The following is a 13,086-nucleotide window of genomic DNA, read 5'->3' as shown; positions in this document are numbered from 1 at the left end:
AACAACAAATAACTCTATTTCCTATGGTTACCCACTTGCTAAAGATGTTTGTTCAATGTCAAGAATTTAAGAAGAGACCCAAATAAAATAGAATAAAAAATAAACAAGAATATTAAAGTATCTGAAAAGAAATTAGAAAATCTAGATAACTCTCTGAGAATACTGCAGAGGAATGGAAATGAGTATATCTATTTCTTATGAGTGCATGGCACTTTCACAGAAAATAATGATTTACTAGAGTATGGAAAATCTTGTGGAAAATGGAGAAAAGCAGAAATGTTAAATGCCTTTTTTATTAAATATAATTCAATAAAATTATATTCAGCAGCCTTAAAAAAAGAATTTAAGAAGAATGACATTTTCTACAATGACATTTTCTAGCCCATATACAGAATTTGGGGCTTCTGTTGTGAAGATTCATTCAAAATTCACCAAAGAAAACTATGTGGGATGCTCACATGGAGAAAGAAATATCATAATAATAAATAGTAATAGCATTTATATAACCTTTGAGGTTTTCAAACCACTTTCCAGGTATGATCTCATTTTATCCTTATAACTAGGAAGAAACTGAGACAGACAAGAGGGTAAATATCTTTCCTAGGATTACAGAGAAAGTGTTTGAGATCAGATTTGAACTTGGATCTTCTTGAGTCCAGATCTATCTGTTGTATCATTTAACCAGCTTGCTTCCCTTGCTGGAAGCCAGGGAAGATGGAGGAAGACAGAGGAAGATCAGAAGAAGCAGTATGCTATCAAGGAGAGAGCTTACTGGATCTGAAGTAAAAGAATTTGGATTCAACTTGGGCTGAAAATCCAATCAATTCTGCTACTTACCACTTGTAAGACTTGGATAAGTCATCTAAATTTCCAGGTCTTGGTTTTCTCATTTATAAACTGACAATGTTCTATTAGATGACCTCCAACCTATGTCAGCTCTAAAACTTTTGCCCAGTGATAAGGAGGTGTAAATTATAGGTTATCTTTTGGATTTGACATAAAACTAGGAATTTAAAGATGAAAGCAAAGGTCCCTCAGCTCAGATTTCTGGGATGCCTTGCAGCTCCAGTCACCAATTCTGCAAGTAAATTTGTCTCTGTTATCCCCATTACATTCCAAGAAACATAGATGTGGAATAAAGAAAAGAGTATGGGAACTTTGGGGCTAACTTTAGTGCAGTGAGAAATGATGAATATGATGGTTTAAAAGAAATCTGGGAAGACTTGTATGAACGACGCAAAATGAAGTAAGCAGAAGGAGAACAATTTGTACAATATTGTAAAGAAAACTTAGAAAGACTTAGAACTCTGATTCGATACAGCGAGCAGTGACAATTCCAGAAGATTCATGATGAAACATGCTGCTCACTCCCAGAAAGAAAAGTGATGAAGCCAGAGTGCAAATTGGAAGAATTTTTAAAAATATAGTCAATGGGGAATTTGTTTTGCCTTAACTATACATATTTTTGTTTTTCCCTTCCTGGTTTCTCAATGTATATGTGGGGTAGAAAATAGCCAGGAGAGAGAATGCAGGCATAAAAAGAAAAAGGAAAAAAGAAAACTTTAGGATTAGTACCAAAACTATTTTTGTGACTCCTAAAGCAGGACCCTTAATCCTCCTCTTCAATGAATTGGGTCAACTCACTTGAAACAAGATAAACAAAGATTAGATATACTTCTCTTCCTTTGGGAGCATTACAGTATATAAACAAATGGACTCTTAGATCAAAATTCTTTACCAAACAAGAGGGTTACCAAAGAATTTGAGAACCAAGAGCCAACCTGTAATGTTGAGTCTTCAAAGTGAGAACTAGGAACTAGAAAAATACAATGGCCCTCAAAATTACAGGCTTTAAAATTCCTAGGGATGGTCAGGAATTTTGTTCAGGCTCTTCCTCGAAAATAAATCAACTTTATGTATATAGTGAATCTACAAAGGGATTATGAATCTTGTTGAAAAGGAACAGGGAGAGGAACAGAATAAGCATTTATATAAAGTTTACTATTTAGCAGGCTCTGTGTTGTGTTTAACAAATACTACTTCTTTTGATTGACACAAGTTCTCTATTTTACAGTTGAACAATGGAAGGAAGCAACAATTAAGTGACTTGGTCAGAGTCTCATGAGGGATTTGAACCCAGTTCCTTCTGACTTCAGGCCTAGCACCTGGCTAGTGACATTCAAGGCAAAAGGACTTTACCTAGTCAACCTGGGCTCTAGAGGGAAGGCAGAGCCTTTCTTTATATCCTCCTTCCTCCTTCTTATCCTTTTATCTCTACCATTCATTCTTTTTTAGGTTAGCTCAGCAAAATTAAGGGAACGCTCTGGAAGAACTGGGGAGGGGAATGCTTAGATAAAATAAACACATACATTTAGGGATTTAGGACCAGAGATGTGATTTCACTGAGATAGAACCCATAGCAATGGAAGTCAACATCTTCTCTGCAACTGATAGTCTTAACTGTTTACTACCTAAAACACTGATTTGTTAGTCATTATTGGTCAAAAGTGACTTAGGAGCCCAGTTCTTGCCTCCAGGGACATCTGGTCTCTTTTACATAGACCTAGACAGTGATTATTGTGTAAATCGATTCTAAGAGCATTGAAAGATAGACATTTTTTACAGTCAAGGAATTATCCAGTGAGATGATCATCAGAAGTCCATCACATACAGAATGGAGACAAATATGGTAGCTTCTCTGCAATCTAAAGTAGATGGGCCAAACAAAGATGGGGAAAGCCAGGATATGGCAGAAGCAAGGCTTGGAAAAAAATCTTCACAGAATACTAATTAGTTCAATACTTTATTGAAAATTAGTTCAACACTTTATTGAAAAAAATGCCTACTATAACACGTAACAAGCCTATCTAGTTTCTGTTAAGAGACCTCCAAAGAAAAGGAAGCTACCACCTCTCGAGGCAGTCTATTATACTTTTGGTCAGGATTAATTTATAGCTAAATTTTCCTGATATCAAGTCTAAATTAATCAAACCTCTTTGCAACCACTGCTGATTGCTCTTGGTTCTATTCTTTGGACAAATAGGACAAGTAAATAGACCTTCAAATACCTGAAGAGAGCTATTCCTTTTTCACAATTAAATATTCCTAGTTCTATCAACTGATCTTCACTGATATAGACTGATGACCATTCCCCACCTTGAATTTCCCTCCTATGGATACTTTATAGCTGAGAACTTAACACAACACTCATGTTTTGGAAGGTTTGACTTTTCTCTTTCTTTGCATTTCTATGAGAAGTCTTGAAAAAGGAATATGCTCTGACTTGGAGAAATCTAAGCCAGGTTCTGTTAACCTGTAACTTCATGAGGACAGGGTTAAATATATAATATATAAATATAAATAAATATTATAAATATAATATATAAATAAACATAATAAATAATGTAGTGCTCTGAATACAATGGGCTTTAAAAAAAAGTTGTTGAATGAATGAACTTATTTCTCCCAGTGATTCTATCAAATCTATCTCAACTTTTATTGCTGTCCCAAATTCTCACTATTTCTCCCTTCTTTCTTTCCTTTCAAGTTAAATGGCAAGGGAATATGGAGAAAGGAAAAAAATTGAGAAAGAAAAGGAAGCGATATGACAGAGAAAGGGTGGAATAGAACACTAAAAAAGGCAGGAAGATGGAAGTGAAAAGGGAGGGAAAAAAAGGAAGGAACCAAAACTGGGAGGAGAAAGAGAGGAAATACAGAAGAAAAAAGAAGGGACATGAAGGATGGTGATCACTAAGAGGGAAGGGAGAATCAAGAAAAATAAACCTACTTTTTAAACTGTAGAAATAAAATTAAGAGCATATATACCATATGTCCTAACAAGTTAAAATGTTGAAATTAAAATCACATATAACTTAGGCAGGGAGGTAGGCTTTTATTTGGATAGAAAAAGTGGTTATTTTAAACATGACTCTTTACTTAATGAAACTTTTTTAGGGTCAAAGAGTGAGAGTATGTGGATAATGATGTCGCAAGAGAATAGGGTGGGAAGCACAAGAGATAAACTTTGGTCTACATCACAACTGAAGCTAAGGTTGGCTTAATTCCTACCCTCCCTCCCACCAATCATGTTATGCAACTGATATTTTCAAATAAACTGTAATAGTTCTGAGCTTTGCCATCAGTGAAAAGAGAAAGAGGAAAACAGATAGAAAATTCAAAGGAAGACAACACTCAAAAGCAGCTACTTCCAAAATAACAATACATAAATGTAAATATATAGAGATAAAAAATATGTGTGTATTTGTATGTGTATATTGTATATGTCCACATAAGAACACATACACATCCCAAATCCTGACAAGTTAAACCCAGGCCCCTTTGCAATGAACAGGAAGCATTTCTGACTTCCTCAGCTTTGCAAGCTCACCTCTTCAGCTTCCCCTCCTCAAACATATCTTATCTGATCTCAGGCTAGAGAGTTCCTATCTAGGTTTGCAACCTAGCAAGAACAATTGCACCAGTTAAGTGAAGGAGAAGTAAAATTTGCTGATAAATTAGTTATCTTAAAAGAACTTTAAGCTGTTAACTTTTTTTCTTATGGACCCACAAAAGGGATTTAAAAAAAAAAGGATGATTTGCTAGGAGTTTGGAAGAGGAGAGGTTGGGGGTTATAATTATTTCTGCTAGTTTTCTTTAATTAATGGAGTAGTTAGAATCAGTGCCCAAATCATTGGATTACTGAGTTGCTCAGTATGTCTTTTATTCATGGACTTAAAAAAAAAAAGATGACATACAGCATCTCAACACTGATCTTTATTTATGATACATGATGTAGCAGATAGAATGCTAGTCTTGCAGTCAGGAAAGACATGGGTTTCAATTTATTCACCAGCTGCAGTTCCATAGGAATGTCATTTAACTTAAGACCCTGAGAGTTCTTTAACCTTTCAGAACTGCTGCTTTATAATCTATAGTATAGACATAATAATAGCATATAATTCCCAGGGATGTTACGAAGCTCAAATAAGATAAAGAAAACAAAGCATCTTGCAAACCTTAAAGTGCTGTATATAAATTGTTGATGTAGTTATTATTGTCATTATTAGACTCAAGAAAACCAAGTATTGTTCCAAGTGTCTTAAATGAATCAAGGATAGGATCATATCTAGAAATCAACAAATTCTTTGAGGTCTCTTTCTATATATTCAGTGTAAGCCTGGCCACAATATGTAACTTATATACAGATAGCATATAACCTCAGAGCATATAGCTATGGTATGGCTCTGGTCACAGAGTATCACCAGACAAAGGGAATTTTCTCACCCTTTTAAGTTGAAGTTTAATGAAACTCTGGAGGAGGAAATCAAGAAGAATAAATCAAGATTTAAATACAAAAATAAAATTCACCGGAGCTGAAAAATCTCAATTTTCTGAAAGGATCCAGAGAAGAGAAAAGGGAAGGGCCTCAAAGCACAGATGTTTGGGTCTTGCTCAAAATGAGAACTGCCTGTTCCTTCCCGCCCCTGTGAAACCATCTCACCTCTGGACCTCTGCAAAGCCTCATCCAGGGCTCCAAGACAGAACAAACATCAAGCATATCCGGGTTTGCCAAACAGTGGAGAAAGGACAAAGAGAGAGTTCATGGACAGCATAAAAGGCAGAACTGTTTTAAATTTGGGAAGAAGTGCTGAGCTCAGATATCATGTCCAGTGCCCTTCCCCCTTCAGACCTGGAGAGTTCCAACAATCTTTGAACTAAAAATTCTTGGAACCAGTGAGACAAAGTATACCCATAGGAATAAAGTAGAAATCCTGAACCAATCTGGGCCTTCCTCCATGTCTCTCCCCTTCATCATCACCATCTAAAAACATAATTAAACAACTAACATATAACTAGCACCCACCTCACCTCCCTCAGTGACATTATAAAGACTTTGATAGTCTTAAAACAAGAGAGAAACCATAAAACAAAGAGATACTTGAGAATCTTAAATCTTACACTAATAACTTACATACACACACGCCTTCATCAGAAAACTGGTAGCCCTCGATACACTCGCAACGGAAGGTTCCTGGATGATTATTGCAGATGGCATTGCTTCCGCAGACTGTTGGCTGCTCTGTGCATTCATCAATATCTAGAATAGACAAGAATGTAGAAGATTTCATTTTTTTTATTCAGTCCTGTACCTGTATCAGACTAAGTAACTCTCCAGTACAATTTCTCTACCAATCAAAATCTGTAATTCATCTGAAATCTAATCTTAAAGATTTGTCTGGGTCAGGTAGAAGTTAAGAAAGTTACCTATGCAAAGAACTACATTGGGGGGGGGGGGCAGCAATCAATTGGCTTGCCCAGAGTCATACAGGTAGTTAGTGTCCAAGGCCGGATTAGAACTCGGGTCCTCCCGACTCCAGAATTCAATGCTCTATTTACTGCACTACATGGCCACTCCGAAAGAAATAGAAACTGAGAGAATATTCATCAATTGAGGAATAGTTGAATAAGTTGTGGTATATGATTGTGATGGAACACTACTGTGTTATAAAAAATGATGAGTAGGATGATTTTAGAAAAACATAGGAAGACTTACATGAACTGAAACAAAGTAAAGTAAACAGAACCAGAACATCAATATTCTATAATGGTCAACTGTGAATGATTTAGCTATTTTCAGCAGTATAATAATTCAAGACAATTCTGAAGAACTTATGCTGGAAAATACTCTCCCCCTCCAGAGAAAGAACTGATGGAGTCTGAATGCAGATCAAAGCATACTTTTTATTTGTCTATATCTGTGTTGTGTTTTTTTTTTTGCAACATGGCTAATATCAAAATACATTTTGCATATATATAATATATATCTGTTTTCTGCCTCAAGGAGAGAGTAAGGAAAGTAGAGAGTGAGAGAAATGGGAATTCAAAATTAAAAAAAAAAGAATTGTTTTTACATGTAATTAGAAAGAAATATAAAAATCTTCACATAAAAAAGTAAGAAAACTACCCTTGGCTACTTGACTAGTGGGATCATAGGTAAGACTTAATTCAAGATTTTCTTGAGTGTGGCCTTTAGCTACCAATTCTTCTTCTTCTCTTTTTATATTACTATTATTATTGCTTTTCGTTATACAATAATGACAATAAAAACAGCACAGCATTAGAGCTAGAAGGGATGACTTTAGATGAACATTTACTTCATTCCCTTATTTTATAGATGTAAAACTTAAGCCAAGGTAGGGCAAATGATTTGTCCAATTCATTTTGGATAGTAAGCAGCAAAGGGAAGATTTCAACCCAAGCAATCCTTCATTGACCCCCAGACTTCCTCTTCCACCAAAGACCTCCTCTGATGCAACTTTATGGTATGAGGGACATTTATAAAGGCCTTGGCAGAAAAGCTATGTCTGAGCATGTCAGTAAGTCTCGGCCTAGTGACAGACTTCATATGCTATCCAAAAACCAGTATGGCTAGGTTCTCACCTAAACTCACAGAAGTTTAGCTACCAGCTGATGAATTTCTTATCCACAAGTCCTAAGCACAGAAAGATCGTGACCTACAGAAGAGGAATTACCCAAATAGGGAAAGTGAAAGATCATTTGATTTCTTTTTTTATAAATTTATTTATTTATTTTGAATTTTACAATTCCCCCCCCCCTAATCTCGCTTCCCTCCCCCCACCCCCACAGGGGTAAAGTCTGTTAGTCTTTACTTTGTTTCCATGGTATACATTGATCTAAGCTGAATGTGATGAAAGAGCGATCATTTAATTTCTAATAAAATCAGTTTATATTCATATCATGTTTATCATTTATAAGTTTTCTATTATTCATAGCATGTCTTCACAACAACCTTGGAAAATAGGTAACACAATATTACTATGCTCATTTAACAGAAAAGAGAATTGAAAAGAATAAGTGAATTGGAATCTCAGTGCCATTTTCAACTTCTCACTCACACTTACCCCATATATCTAATTTGTTGCCAAATCTTGACATTCCTACTTTTATAACTCTCCCATAGCTCTCTCCTCCTCTCTAGTCAAATAGACACTTCCTTTTTTTTGCAACCCTCATCATTTCTTACCTGTATTATTGTCAAAGCTTTTTGAGTGAGTTCAGTCAGATTCATTTCAACAAACCTTTGTGTAAGGTACTCTTAGAAGAAGTATAGTGTCACTGGGTTTATACTCTGAAGAGATCATGAAAAAGGATAAAAATATCACTCAAATAAAAATATTTATAGCAGTTCTGTGGCATCAGAGAATTGGAAATTGAGTGAATGTCCATCAATTGGGGAATGGCTGAACAAATTGTGGTATATGTACATTATGTACATTATTGTTCTATTAGAAAACAGGAAGGATGGGAATTCAGAGAAGCCTGGAAGGATTTACATGAACTGATGCTGAGTGAGATGAGCAGAACCAGAAGAACACTGTATACCCTAAAAGCAACATGGGGTTGATGATCACTCTTAATGGATTTGCTCATTTCATCAGTGCAACAATCAGGGACAATTTTAGGGTATCTGTGATAAAGAATACCATCTGTGATGGAGAATACCATCTGTATCCAAAGAAAGAATTGTGAAGTTTAAGCAAAGACCAAAGACTATTAGCTTTAATTTTTAAAAAGTTATCTTATCATATAATTTTGCTATCTCTTATATTTTATTTTTTCCTTTAGAATGTTTTTTCTCTCAACACATTCAATTTTGATCAATGAATAGCATGGAAACAATGTAAAGATTATTAGACTGCCTTCTGGGAGGGGAACAGATTAGGGGAAAAATTATAAAATTCAATAAAAATAAAAATAATAAATAAATAAATGGGTAAAACTGAAAAAAAAGAGCATAGTGTCTTAAGTGTCTTAAAATTACCCACTTGGAAAATGTATCTTTTTTGAAGAGGTGGAGGCAAGCTGTTATATATAACAGTCATCATACTAACTGGTTTTCAGTATAATATCCTCACAACAATCCTGATGTAGGTGCCATTTGTTATTGTCCCCATTTTACAATTGAGGTGTGTGTGCAGGTCATGTTCTGATCTGCATTGATATCTAGATGCCCCCATAGAAATAAAAATTGAGTAAATGTGACTATAAAATGAGGAATGGCTAAACAAGTTGTGGTATATGAATGTAAAAGAATACTATTATAAGAAATGATGAATAGGAAGATTTCAGAAAAACTGGAAAAACTTACATGAACTTATGCTGAATGAAGTGATTGAACCAAGAGAACATTGTACATAGTAGCAGCAATATTGTTTGATGATCGATTATGATTGACTCAGCAATACAATGATCCAAGAATATTCCAAAACATTCTTGATGGAAAATGAAGAAAGAACTATGCACTCTGAATGCAAATTGAAGCATACTATTTTTGCCTTTTTTATGTGGTTTCTTTTTATCTATTTCTTCTTTTACAATGTGATTAATGTGGAAATATGTTTGATATGATTGCACATATATAATCTTTATCAGATGGCTTGCTATCTTGAGGGGATGGGAGGGGAGAGGAGGGAGGGAGAAAAAATGAAACTCAAAATCTTATAAAAATGATTGTTGAAAACTATACTATAATTGGGAAAAATAAGATATTATTTAAAAATGTAAGTGATCATTTTAAAAACGTTTTAAAAAATAAATCAAAATAAAGAGCTGCTATAAATATTTTTCCTATATAATTCCAGCATAAACTTAAATCCATGAAACCAGTGTTTCTTAGCCTTCAATTTATCAATTGGAGAAAAGTAGCTTCATTTGTAAATGGAAAGTAGAAAATTTTATTATTCTTTTTTAAGTATCAAGTCCAGTCTGACTTTATGGGTCACCTAAATTAGACCCAATTATGCCAAATGGCAGCTAGGTGACACAGTGGATAAAGCACAAGGTGTAGAGTCAGAAGAACAAAGTTTAAATATGGCCTAGCTAAATTTGCTAGCTGTGTGACCCTGGGCAAGTCACTTGACTTCCATCTCAGTTTTCTCAACTGTAATAGTTATTTCTGTATATTTCCCTCTATCCTCTTTAACCTTCTTTTCTCTCCTTTTACTCTATCTTTCCTCAAAAGTGTTTTACTTTTGACTACCGCTTCCCCCAGTTTGCCCTCCCTTCTATCAGCTCACTCCCTTCTACTTTCTTGCAGGTTAAGATAGATTCTTATACCCAATTGAATGTGTACAGTATTCCATCTTTGAACCAATTTCAAAGAGAATAAGAATCTACCCTTCCCTCTACCTTGCTCATCTTTCCCTCCACTGTAAAAGCTTTTTCAGGCCTCTTTTATGTAAGATAATTTACCCCATTCTACTTCTCCCCTTGCATTCCCCCCCCCCAGTTTTATTTTTTAGTTATAATTCTATCATATTCAACTCATACCCATATTATCTCTCTGGGTATACTCCTACTAACTGCTCTAATAATGAGAAAGTTCCTGGGAGTTGAGTATCATCTACCCATGAAGGAATATAAATAGTTTATGAATTTCTTATGGTTTCTCTTTCATGTTTACCCTTTTTATACTCCTCTTGATTCTGGTATTTGAAAGTCAAGTTTTCCATTCAGTTCTATTCAGTTCTTAGGAATGCTTAAAAATTACCTACTTCATTGAATTTCATTTTGCCCCCTGAAGTAACTGATTATATTCAGCTTTTCTGGGTAGGTATTCTTGGATGTAATCCTGGCTCCTTTGCCCTCTGAAATATCATATTCCATACCCTCTGATCCTTTAATATAGAAGCTGCTAGGGGTGGCTAGGTGGCTCAGTGGATAGAGCACCAGTCCTGGAGTCCAAAAGTACCTGAGTTCAAATCCGGTCTCAGACACTTAATAATTACCTAGCTGTGTGGCCTTGGGCAAGCCATTTAACCCCATTTGCCTTGCAAAAAAACTAAAAAAAATATAGAAGCTGCTAAATCTTGTATTATACTGACTTTGGCTCCATGATATTTGAATTTTTTATTGGTGGCTATTTGCTGGCTATTTACAATATTTTCTCTTTAACCTGGGATCTTTGGAATTTGGTTATAATATTCCTATTCCAAATTTCATTTGGAGATCTCTTTTAGCAGGTTATTAGTGAATTCTTTCTGGTTCTAATTTATTCTCTGGTTCTAGAAAATCAGGGCAATTTTCCCTGATAGTTTCTTAAAAGATGATTTCTAAACTTTTTTTTAATTATTCAGATAGTCAGTCCAGTAATTTTTTTTTTTTTTAGGTTTTTGCAAGGCAAACAGGGTTAAGTGGCTTGCCCAAGGCCACACAGCTAGGTAATTATTAAGTGTCTGAGACTGGATTTGAACCCAGGTACTCCTGACTCCACGGCCGGTGCTCTATCCACTGCACCACCTAGCCACCCCATGCGCCACCTAGCTGCCCCCAGTAATTCTTAAATCATCTCTCCTGGATCTATTTTCCAGGTTTTTTTTTTGTTCTAGTGAGATATTTATTTAAAAAGAGAGAGATTTCACATTTTCTTCTATTTTTTCATTCTTTCGATTTTGTTTGTTTCTTCATGTCTCATGGAATAAATAACTTCACTTCTAATTTTTAAGGAATTATTTTCTTCAGTGAGCTTTTGTGCTTCCTTTCCATTTGTCCAATAATATTTTAAGTTCTTTTCTTCAATAGATTTTTGTGCCTCTTTTGACCATTTAGCATATTTTTTCAAATTGTGTTTTTCTTCATGATTTTTTGTGCCTCGTTTACTAAACTGTTGACTTCTTTTTTCATGATTTTCTTGCATCACTCTCATATCTTTTTCTAATTTCCCTCTACCTCTCTCATTTAATTTTAAAAATACCTTTTGAACTCTTCCAGAAATTCTTTTTTGGACCTAAAACCAATTCACATTTTCCTTTGAGGCTTCAGATGCAGTAGAGTTTTGATTTTGTTGTTTTCATCTGAATTTTTATGTTGATCTTCCTTTCCATATCGTCAGGTTCTTTTTTGTTGTTTGCTCATTTTTCCAGGCAATTAACTCTGTGCTAAAGAGGGTTCTACCACTATGGTAGGTAGGCTACTGTCCCAAGGTTCAAGCTTCTCATTCTGCTTCTGTTAGAGCTAGCTCTTGGAGGTTAGAAGTTTTTAGTTTGTCCAAGGTGAGAGCTAAGAATCTCTCCTGGATTGTGCTTTGGTCTGTGAGTGCACAAACACTCTTTTCCATCCTGAATTGTGAATTTGGTGCCCCCTCCCCCTTTGGTCATAAGCTCTGGTCTATTAATGTTCCTCTTATCCTGGGACTGCAATCCAGGTCTATAACCCAGATCTGTATATGAGTAATGCAACAGTACTATCCCCAAATCCAGTAAAAGAACCCCTGTAATTTCCTTTGTCAGACAATTTCTTAGGGTTCAGATATTTCTAACAATCTGAAATCTGCTTATTGGCTGTCTGTCTAAACTCTGTCTTCTGAAATACCTTAAAGTAAGCTTTAGTGTTTGGGGAAAATAATATCTCCTCTGACTAACATAGATAGCTAATTTAATCAGTTGTATTAATTGTCTGGTGGGTGTTATATTGTTGGGTGGGTCTAATAGATGATGCACAAGCCAAGGAAAAGAACTCACACAAATCTGTTTGCAGTAGGGTTTTTTTTTTTTTGTTTTTTGTTTTGCAGCATCAGCCCTATAAAGTATTTCACATTGAGGCAAAAGCCCAAGCCAAATTGTTTTACTCTGTAAAGTACATACTGAGAACCAGAATCCTGTGAAATACTTAAAATACACCATCTCAGACAAAAGGAATGTGTTGTACATAGTTGGGAAGTCACTAAACAAAGCTGCTCCAAAAAACATAATAATCCTAATTACAAGCTGTATCCCAACAAAGATGTTCTGCAAATGTGGATTTCATAACCAAGTCTAGGACACCAGCTGCTGACTCTGTTGCTAGACAAAAGGACTGAAATTCATTTTGGACTTCTACTTTCTATGCCACTAAAGCTTGGAGGAAATTCCAGACCCAGATATTTCTCTGAATAGAATACAGAAACAAAAAAAAAAACGAGTTCAAATCCTGGCATTGCCACCTACTAACTATATAAATTTAGATAAATCATTCAATCTCTAGTCTTAGTTTACCCTCCTTTTAAAAAAAATGAGATTAAAATGAGAC

The 13,086-nt window shown here is 35.1% G+C and overlaps 1 protein-coding gene across 1 annotated transcript in view; it reads right to left on the bottom strand.

Moving 5' to 3' along the window:
- The window catches only part of LOC141513277 (nidogen-1-like), a 95,392-nt gene that overhangs the window by 45,223 nt on the left and 37,083 nt on the right, over window positions 1–13,086 (bottom strand). Inside the window, exon 9 of the mRNA XM_074222962.1 lies at window positions 5,972–6,097. Coding sequence (XP_074079063.1) covers window positions 5,972–6,097 — 126 coding nt within the window. The remainder of the gene's footprint in view (window positions 1–5,971; window positions 6,098–13,086) is intronic.

The sequence above is a fragment of the Macrotis lagotis genome, chromosome 2 (genome assembly GCF_037893015.1).
Source record: "Macrotis lagotis isolate mMagLag1 chromosome 2, bilby.v1.9.chrom.fasta, whole genome shotgun sequence".
Classification (NCBI taxonomy): domain Eukaryota; kingdom Metazoa; phylum Chordata; class Mammalia; order Peramelemorphia; family Peramelidae; genus Macrotis; species Macrotis lagotis.
The sequence above is the reverse complement of the archived record's forward strand: the minus strand, read 5'-3'. Positions and strand labels throughout refer to the sequence as shown.